The 10,581-nt window shown below is 43.6% G+C and overlaps 1 protein-coding gene across 1 annotated transcript in view; it reads left to right on the top strand.

The window, feature by feature from the left end:
• Positions 1–3,165: 3,165 nt before the first annotated feature.
• Positions 3,166–10,581, top strand: part of NELL1 (neural EGFL like 1) — a 299,408-nt gene continuing 291,992 nt past the window's right edge. The window contains exons 1-2 of the mRNA XM_019471923.1: positions 3,166–3,175; positions 3,824–3,952. Of these exons, the coding sequence (XP_019327468.1) occupies positions 3,838–3,952 (115 nt within the window). The 5' untranslated portion in view covers positions 3,166–3,175; positions 3,824–3,837. The remainder of the gene's footprint in view (positions 3,176–3,823; positions 3,953–10,581) is intronic.

The following is a 10,581-nucleotide window of genomic DNA, read 5'->3' as shown; positions in this document are numbered from 1 at the left end:
TTCCTCGGTCGGAGCTCACGAGGGGGAAGTTTCTCCATGGTGCTTGTAGCTATTCTCAAGCAAATTACCCGGCACAATTACCAGAAGTGCGAAGGAATCCATGTTTAAAAATTATCATTCTTCTTACGGTAATTATTGCCTCACCAAAAGCGGCAGATCTCGAGAGGTGTGACATAAAAATAGTTGGAAGAAAATACCGCCTGTCCGTTTCGCAGTGGTGTTACCATCAGTAGCGCACACGGACGTTTGAAATGGTCAGTAGGACCCGAAACTCTACTACTTAGAATTGCGAAGCCACTTGGAAAGTTCTTTGTGTGCAACAATTGCCGCTGAAGCTGTGAGAGGGAAGAGCAAAATGCCTCTCCTAGAGCCTGCTCTTTACCGTTTGAATGATTGCACATGGGTACGTGGAAGTGACTTGGTTGTGTTGAGTGTGCTTTTACGTAAAGTTTTTCCGTCCCCAAAAAGCACGTTACACATGTCGAGGAAATTATAAATGCGCTGCCTCCATTGCGTGGCTGCACATTAGCTGGATGGAGCGTGGCATGATTGCTGGTGCTTGGGTGTAGGTGATAAAGGCGCAAGCAGAGAATACAAGCTGTCGGAGCTGTAAGGCAGAATTAATTTCTTTTAGGGATTTCCTAGTGACATCACTCATAATTATATAGCTTAAGCCTCTAATCTAGTGTAGTGCCTTCAGTTCACATTGGGCCAAATCCACCAAGTCCTGAGATGATTTCTATTCCCGCCCACCTGACTGAATCATTTGGAGTTTTGCTTGTGTAAGCCACTGATTTAAGGGGAATGGCCCAATTACTTTAAATAGGAATTGAAAGCAACATCAGTCAGGATCGGGCCCAAGCATCGCACAGCTCTCCCGTGAGAGCAGACGGGTTGATGGTTAATTTTTACTTCAGAAAGAAACGGTATTTCCAGCTTCTTGTTCCACTGAAGAGAGGCAGCATAAAATACTAGATGCAAGTGCGGTTGATATGCTTGTGGTATCTTTCTGATACACTGTGGGAGACCACAGGGGGAAAGGAGACTTGGTTATCATACTGAAGCTGCTGATTTGTTGTTTATTAATTATTAACCAGGCTTTTGAGTGCCTGCTGCAGTTTGAAGAGCCAGCACGGGAAAAGGACTAGGTATTTAAAGCAGCATATGCTTTTGCTAAGTAGTTGCTGTGGCATTAGAAATAGTCTCTGTTTTTGAAAGCATTTTAAAAGCTGGAAGGGGGCACACTGAAGTTGTCACACAAGATCCTTCACTGGCATAAATCGAAGCCTGTGGAGCTACAGTGATCTGCACTTGTTGAGCCTCGGGTATTCAGGCTGGAATAAACAGCTTTAATAGAGCAGTGGAGCTACGGTGATTTATGGGAGTGCCTGTACTTGCTAGATGTGGTTTCTGTCCTCACCCTGTTGATGTCTGTGGCAGAGCTTTCACTGACTTTACTGGGGTCAAGATTTGTCTTACTGGACGTGGTTTGTCCTTTCCGTTGAGCAAGTTTTAGTCCCTACTCAATCTCCCTTCATATTAGTAGGTTTTTGCTGATCTGAACAGATCTAACCCCTTACAAATGAGGAACAGCATACTCTCTTCTTGGCAGAGGCAGCAGACACTATCTTTCCCCTTAGTAAGTTCACACAATTTACAGCGTGCTGCTTTTCTTCTGAATAAAAACCTTAGAAGAAACAATAAGTCCTTCTGTTTTTCTTCTAAAACTATCTTTGCTTTTGTGTTTTTTGGGTTTTTTTTTGCCCAGAAAGGCTGCTCCCTGTATTTATAGATGTGTTTGTGTCTGGAGTTTGTAGGTTGCAGCCCTTGCACTGGAAGAGTTGCTGTAGGTTGGGAATCAATAGGTCGATAAGCTCTCTCCTGTTGATCAGAGGCAGGTACACTAAAGGAAAGCAGTTGCTGGTAAATGTTGGCTATAGTAGGATGGGTATGTTTCCTCAGCAGCATCTTGACTGTGTGTGAGTGGTTTGGGACCAGAAGAGCTGGCTGGCTGTGTTTCTGATGCCAGTGTTTCTTCCAGAGGGGGAAGGTGTTCTTGGTCCGTCAGCGTGCGCGGTGTCGGTTGTGGTTGTTCAGTGCCTGAGTGTCTAGGGTGGGTGAAGCCAAAGATAATACTAAAAGCCTGATGATGTTGCTGATTATTTGGGAAGTTTTTACCTTTGGAGAAGTTTATCTAGGTTTGTATTCATATTCATATTTTAATTTTCTACAAAAAGGTACTTATCCCCACATCCTTACGAAAGCACTGTGTATGTACTCACTTGGATATGTCAGCACTCTTGGAGCTTCAGTTCTGCCAGATGCCGCTAGATCTTAATTTTCCTTGTAGAGTAAGGTTGCTAGAGACCTCCTACAGCTGTCTTCAATATTTTTTGCTACTCTGCCCCTTGTGCAGTAGTATCCTCTGCGTTAGCACAATGCATTATTCCAACAAGTTTTAATCCTTGAGTAACGGAAAGGAGAAAGTGCTGTGGTACAGATGATTTATGAGTAGAATACGTAACTTCTTGTTCGTTCTGTACACCTCAGTAATTTCTTACAGCCTTTCAAAGAATCAAACTAGAATATTTGCTGCTTAACTGATCCAGAAGCACAGTCCTGGAATAACAAATGAATCAATTTAGACCTGAACGTGAAGTCCACTCAGTGGAAATCAATCTGGATGTGCTTTACAGCTAACGTCCTTGCTCCATGGAAGTCAGTGGGACTTTTACCATTGACTTCGGCTGTGTCTGATTTCATTCTTGGAGCCTGTTCCCGTTACTAATGATGTTAGTGAAAAATGTCATTAGGAAAGCGCTTGGATCCCACATGAGATATTTGACCTATGTGTCAGGCACAGATCTCGTGCCACACTTACTGCTGTGTTGAGAGAGAGACCGCAGTCAGGCTGGCCTCTCTTCCCATCCCTAGGAAAAGGAGATATGTTTAATGAACGTGGTGTGCCATAACCATCAAGTTGCCCTGAACTTTTGAACACAGCAACTTCAAACTGCATGAGCGTGTGCCTTTTCTGTCAATCCCATCAGGTCCCTACTGGTTCAAGGAGTGCCCGGTCTTTTCCTGGGCATAAGCCATTTCTAAATTTTAGGTTTAGCTTTGTGCTTCTCCAGTAGGTGCTCCTGCAGACCAGAAGGTGCTACTGCTGGCTCAGGTGAATGAATGTCTGCTATCTGTAGGTAGGCTTTGGCACGCTTTACAGGCACCGGCTGTGCTGAAATACAGAGGTGCGCTTCCGAAGCAATATCAAGCAGTTTTGTGAGTCACCCAGGGCTCTTGGATTACAGGATGGCGTCCTTTGCCCTGCTACCGTATCTCCTCCAGGCTCATTTTCTCTAGTTGGGAAAATAGATTATGTTTAGACTATGAGCTACGGGGCCTGATCTGTTAGTCGCAGCTAGGTATGAAATGTGAGAGGAATCTGCAGTCCTCAAGTCTCCCTGGAAATAATGTGGCCAATAGATGAATGCTGCAAATCTCTCTCATCTTTTTGCATAGGTGGTTATGCTTTTATTTATTTATTACTCTTTAGCCTTATGAAGATACTGGATTAATGTGTCAGCTGTTGAATGTTTTAACTTGTGTGTAGTAAAATCTGTGGAAAAGAAATCGTTTAACTGGAAGAATTGGAGAAGAGTACCTTCTCTTTCCTGCAGCAGAGTTACTGTCTTATAAGTAATTACTGTATACGGTGTCTGTGAAGGTACTAGAAATGTCTGCACTAGATATTCTTCTCCGTTCTTTCCATTACCTGATTTGAAATAAAAATTGATCTAACTCTCTCTCTCTGCGCCTCCAACAGCTGTAGGATTTGGAATGGATCCTGACTTACAGATTGATATCATCACAGAACTGGATCTTGTGAATACAACCCTTGGGGTAACACAAGTGTCAGGACTACACAATGCCAGCAAAGCATTTTTATTCCAAGGTAAGACAAACATCTTATCTCACTTCTGTCTGCATGAGCTCATAAGAGCTTTGATGCCTAACTGATTCCCTGTAATGGTGGTCTTGCTTAACTGTCGCTTTCTTTTATTTTTATTTTTTGGAAATAGTCCTTGTTACTTTCCTGAAATACATATGGCATTTTTCTTTTGGCGTGTGTCAGGTAGTTGAGGTTAGAGACCTTTAGGGAAGTATTTTTGGGTAGGTTTTCAACACTCCCCAATACTTATTTCTAACTAAATATGTCAAAGTGCTTCCAAGGCATGGACTGGGTTGTATTCTTGTGTACTTTCTCTCTGTGATTGTACACATGCATAGCTGAAGCTATGTAACTATGAGCAAGCATTTAATGTGTTGACACTGGGTAGCAAGTCTTTCATCAACTTTGTGAAAACTGTTGAAGTGGGAAAATTGAACAGTGTTGCATTTAACTGTCCAAGCTGAGTACCAAGTACAGAGTAAGTCACTTTGAATTGTGATTTGTTTTCATTCAGTATTCTAAGATAACGCTTGTGAAGTGTTTGAAAACAGTGTTGTGAGGTTTTTTTAATTATTTTTTTATTTTTAGTGAGTGAAATTCTGGACGAATTAACAAGTTTTACCTTGAAAGGTAAAAAAACATACAAGTTTATTTAAGTAAGGTCCAGATTAAGAGACAACATCGCATGGGGTGGAAGCACTGAGTTGCTACAATATGCTTATTAGGCGAGAAAGACGTTTGTATCAGTTGAGATGAACATGCACATTAAAGCACAGCTGGGAACATTTTTATTGTGGAGGCTTCCTGTGTTTGTTTTTTCTTTACTCGGTGTTGAAGCGTGCACGTTAGTGTCTCACTTTTTGATATCTGTCCTCTGTAGCTGTTTTTAGAGGCAAATGATTATGATCTCATTTAAGTTTAGTTCTGGATCTGCAATGCTAACTGACTTTATCGTAAGTCATAAAAGAAGTGGGTCTATAATCTTGGTTCATTCTTTACCTGGCCAAGGCCAATTTAGGAGCCAGAGCAGAGGGACTTCTGGAGACCTTCTCAGAATTTGTTAGTCGTATTTCCAATCTTCTATGACACAAAGAGTAGCACAATTTTCACTGATTCCTGGATTAATGTCCAGAAGGGCAGCGTTAATTTATTCATTTGAAGATATCAATTGTTTTTCTTCCAACACCCTCACTACAGGGTTGTGTATTATGGACAAACAATATTAAAGTACAGTCATAAAGAATATTAAAGTACAGTCATTGCTCTGAGGACTGCAATGGCCTAACTACCTTAAAATATTTCAGTGTTTCCAATTGCTGTTCCATGCAGCTAATTGCAGCCACGCTGACGAACTGTCATGGTGAGTTTTCACAGACCGGTGGTCAGAGCTGCAGGGAAGAAGACTGAGATGTGTTTTTTGGGACGCCGATTGAAACCATTGGTACTGAAAGTAGCTTTGAAAGGCTAACGGTGAAGATGTTATGGATATTCAGTTATTTTTGCCTTGGGGGACCCCACCTGTAGTTTACAAACTTAGAGAAGACTAGTGTAAAAAAGGTAGAGTTTGTAAAATTCACAGGAGCAGATAAATTGGAAGACAGATGTTCATGGGAAGCAATGAACAAAAATTCACTGTATGAAGTGAATAAACAGTTTGAAATCTGTAGTTAGGTAAATAAAGCTTTTTTAATTCCCACAATGAAATTCTTCTTGCTGATGCACACAGGAATAGCCCTGTGCTTGGATATCACCTCTAGTATAAAACTTCTTGGAAGATGGCTCAGGAAAATTATTCTCTTCAGTAAAGCTCATCAGCCCTTGGGCTGGGAGAAGACTGAAGACGTTTGGTCTATTACTCCATCCTGAGAGAGGTCTGCGAGGGGTCTTTTGCTGCTGCTGTCAGACGGGATTGAAGTCCGAGGCCGCTCCATTGGCTGTTTCCCTTCGTGTTCGTATCTGTTATTTGTTAAATGTCAGCAGTATGTCGGCAGCTGTATGAATTCCCTTTTGCTAACAGAGGTGACTTACTTTACAGCTACAGTTTGGCTGTGCGCCAGGTCCTTTGGCTGGAACCAGGAGATACTTAGTTTTGATTTTCATCTTGCCATACAGTCAAACCGATACAGAACTGGGGGCAATGTATGGACAACTGCTAGGTCTAAGTTAGAAGTTATGCTTTTTCCCACAGAGATTCACAAAAAACCCCCGGCCAACGTGACATTCCCAGAGGAGAGAAAAGACTGGAAGTTAGTGCTTAGTTTCAAAATTACAGTGTCCTCTTGGACTAGCTATTCTAGTCTCCAAGATGTGGTCCTTCCAGCAAAGCTTTGCTTTGATTAGTTCCTACCGCATGTGAGTGGTTAATGGATGGTGTGCCTCGCTGCGCCACGCCTTCCAGCAAAGCTTTGCTTTGATTAGTTGCTACCGCATGTGAGTAGTTAATGGACGGTGTGCCTCGCTGCGCCACGCTGCTCCAGCGTTGCCGCTGGGGCTCTGGGCAGGGCAGGACCTGCTTCACCTGGCAGGCTGATTGCTGAATGTGGAGCCGCATTAGAAGACCTCTTCACTCGTAGGCTTTCACCGCTGAGGATTTCCTAGTTGAGGAAATGAGAAGAGTTTGAGAGTTCTTCGGCGTGCGGTTTTCATAGGGACAGTTTTGCCCGCCGCCTTTGGCAGTGTCTTTACAGCAATGTAATGGGGCTCTGAGCTTACACAAAGGTTCCCCGCGGATCATTTTGTGTCTTGTAAAATGTATTTCCTAAAATGGCTTTACTAGAGCTGTTCAAACTGAGAGTGCTCCTTTGTGTGTCCCTGGAAGTCTACATCTTTGAGGTAGAGAAATGGTAATTTTTCCCCAACCCAGACAGTTATGTGTACAGCTGTAGTGAAAATATGGGTTGTTCTCCTAAGCAATCTTTTTCTGTGAATTAAACTCTTTGAAAAGGAAAGATTTAAAAGTTTTGGGCGTTCTTTCAGTTGCATTTAGAGGCAAAAAGAAGAAATGAAGAAGGGGGGTGATGGGAAGACATGCACAAAAGAAAAAGAAACTATTATATTTAATTAGATTTTTTTTGATCAGCGGTGTTAGCTCTCTTACAGTGACATACTCTTTGTTACAAAGTTTCTGGGGAGTGATGTCATGATTTGATTTATCCTAGAGAAAATGGTAGGAGGACTCTTTTGCCTGGAGAGTTAGCGATTTCAGTCCAAGACAACCTCAGTGAAGCCAGTGGAGTATTCTGATTTTATAATAATATTGGTAGTAACAGCTGAAACTCGGATTTCCGTGTGAAGCAGCTTTACAGGCAAAGAAACAAATTCAGCTCTGTCGCAAATTGTGTGACAGCATGATAGAACCAAAGTGGCAATTGAGAGATGTGGGTTGCCTTTGGGCAAGCAAATCTGTTTCTAATTCAGAAAAGCATAGAAACCTATAATTAAATGTAGTCATCTGAGTGGTCCTGTTGGGCATGGACTTCGATTATTAGAGTATTTCAGCTGGATTTTTGATTGATCAGTTCCATTATTTGTGTGTTTCAGTTCCATTCTCTGTGAAATGGGGATGAGGGAATCCAAAAAGCAGCGTACGTGCTGACAGTGTGAATTAGATTAAATGTGGATATCTAACTCGTAATGCAATTCTGCAAACAGTCTGAGTCCTAATATTCCCAACATTACGGTGTCTTAATTATTTATCTTTTATTTATTTATACAAACAAGAGTGGGGAAAAAAGTCTTTGTGTCCAGGTGGGCTGTTCTACCACGAAGGGACAAAGGAGGGCGAGTGGAGATTCTTGACTAGAGTGCTCTTGGGGAACGGGGCACCCAAGGACCTGGTGTGTGACCCCACATCTCGTCGCTTCCTACCAGGAGTCCAAAGAATTCAAGGAAACAGTTCTGGGGGTGGGTGGGAAATCTACCTCAAAGAAATGTATTGAAAATATTAATCATCCACCTAATGCACAAAGAAATGTATTGAAAATATTAATCATCATCCACCTAATGCGTTACAATAACATCTTACAAACATTGAGTGAAAGACATCTGTAAATAGTATCTTACAATCATGACAAAACGATACTGAAATTCCTAGAACAGGATTATAGTATAAATTTTAGTACGTTGAGAAACACTGAGCCATGGCTCACTTACTGGGGCTCAGTCCTGTTCTATGTTTCAGATGGCAGGGAAGCAGGGCTTGTTTTGACCCTGGAGGTGGAAACCCAGCAGGATCTTGAGTTCAGTGGCAGAGAAGGGCTCTAATTATAAATAAGGCAAGAGGAGGTGCTTAACTGGTCGTCCTGTTTCTAGGTAGACTGAGCCCAATTTTTAGCCTAGCTGTTACATTATGTGATTACCTTAACCAGTCTGACTTCTGTTCTGTGCTCAGTTCTCGTTGGGGAAGTAAAATTTTATTCCTTTTACAACCTGTCATCTATGCCCATTTCTTTTTAATTCTTCTTCTCGCAACATCTCTTTTGAACTAACAGGGGCTTAAAGCCTTTACTTATAAAGCAGTTCCCCCAAGAAGTTTATTAAGGCTTTGCTGTTTCCTTTCCTGGCAATCTGGCAGTATTTTTCAACTTAGTCTTTAAATTAGGAATGGTCTTTTTACTATGTATACTATGTATAGCACTCAGTAAAATAAACCACCAAGTACCGTTAAAAGTCTAGCTGTATGTAGTCCTTTCTTCCTTGACCGTTTCTTTACTTGTATTAAACAACCGCTGGATTTATAAGAGAAACACCTGGCCCGCAGCTCCTGCAGCACAGAGTTCAGACATGCTCCTTCTTCCCGCTTTGTACTGGTGACTGCCGAGTTCTTTTCTGTACAGTCATGGCTCCACTAGGAAAGGTGAAAGAATAACAAGTATCTTAAGGCACGGAGAAAGGCAACGCTTTTGTGAGAAAAGAGTGAATCTTGTTGAGTTCCTGAAACAAAAGGGCCATCCTGCTTCAGGCCAAAGCTGCAGCCCAAGGAGGCAGAGGTGCCTCCCAGCAAACTCGCTTGAGCTTCCAGATGCAGCACAACCCTCTCTGTCCGTCTTTCCTCTCACTGTGTTATGGATCCTGATTTTTTTTTTTTTTAAAGACACCTTCCTCCTTGACTTGCTAATTCCTCGCTTAGAGAGTAGAGGTGTTTCCAGACCCCGCTCTAGGAGTCGGAGTCCTAAAAGTCAGCTTTTGCCGTGCCGAAGTCGCAGGGGTTTGACTGCTAGCCAGCTTTGCTACGCTTTGAGATTGGTGGATAAGGAAAACTGCATAAGCTGATCTTGTCGTCAGGAGTGGGCACGTACCCTTTATCAGGAACGTTAGCTCTGCTTCTGCTAGGCCAGTCTTCAGGATACACTTCTTATGCCCTGGCTATGTGTGTGGGGCAGTAGCTCAGCACTGAGGTGCGCTCGGTAAATTCAAAGGCTGTGTGAGTAGGCTGCTGCCTTCGTTCATCTGTGCGTGAACGTTTTCTCTCCCGAGTCTCAGTGACCTGTGTGCTATGGCCGAGGTTTTAATTCACTTCAAGTGTTAAAGCTCAGTTATGCTAGCATAACGTGCAAGGTGTGCGAGCTGCAGAGCTCAGAAAAGAGCCAGGGACTGAATGAGAAGCAGCAGATAACGGCTCGAGGAGGAAACTTGCAATTACTTTTCCTGGGGTGGACGGCAGGGAGGTCTGCAAGTGAGTAGGAGAGATAAACTTTAATTTTGGAATTCAGGGCGTTGGTCCCTCTTTACATGAGATAATGCAACGAGAGTCATTGCTTTCTGTGTGATCTCTCCTGGTACGTTTGTAGCAAATACTAAGTATAAGCAGTATTGTTTTTACAGAGCAGAAATCTTACGGTAGCTGAAAAATTAGGAAGGCACAACATGGGTGGCTCAAAATCTTTGTGCTGCCTTCAGTTGTTGTAAAAGAGAGTAGCTCTAGTACCTTTTCCATGCCTGGTGGTATCTGAATAGCCCGTCTTGCTGGGATGCTGGGAGGTTTCGGGGCGGCAGCGATGCAGAGCCTCTGGGCACATCTCCCTGGGCTGCCGGCGTCCCGCTCCTCCGCGCACTTAGGTGCGGTTGGCAAAGCAGATGATGACCCTTGCGCTGTTACGCGCCCCGTTGTGCAGGTCTGCGCTGGTTTCCACAGGGGCGGGGTGAATTTGGGGTTTTACCCTTTGTTGCCTGTGGGGCGCCTGTCCCGGGTTCCTGGGACCTCAGGAGGGAAAGGCAGCTGCCGTCAAATAAAAAGCCTTTGTTATGTGTAAGCAAAAATAGGATCTGCATCTGAGGTGTGGGTCGGCCTCTCGCCCCGATCATGTCGTAACATTTCTGGCCTTGCTGCTTCCTCGGTGCTAAATTTTGACCGTTTCCCTCCTCTTTCTGCTGAGATTTCCCTTCCGAGATCCTCCTCTCACTAGGGGACAGCAGAATTGATGGTTTACTCGAAGCCGACCCGCTTTCAGGGCTCACTGGCTCTGAAGGCAGCGATGGGCGCCTCTGCTCGTGACCTGCAGCTGTGTGGAGATGGAGGTGACCAGGCCAGCGTGTGTCTTCCCCCATGACGGAGGTTTGTGGGGTGGTGAGAGATAGGGCCCAGCCCATCCTTCAGGAGAGCGGGATCCTCACCCGCCCTCTGCACTCATCCC

Source organism: Aptenodytes forsteri, unplaced genomic scaffold, assembly GCF_000699145.1.
Source record: "Aptenodytes forsteri isolate BGI_AS27 unplaced genomic scaffold, ASM69914v1 Scaffold418, whole genome shotgun sequence".
Classification (NCBI taxonomy): Eukaryota; Metazoa; Chordata; class Aves; order Sphenisciformes; family Spheniscidae; genus Aptenodytes; species Aptenodytes forsteri.
The sequence above is the reverse complement of the archived record's forward strand: the minus strand, read 5'-3'. Positions and strand labels throughout refer to the sequence as shown.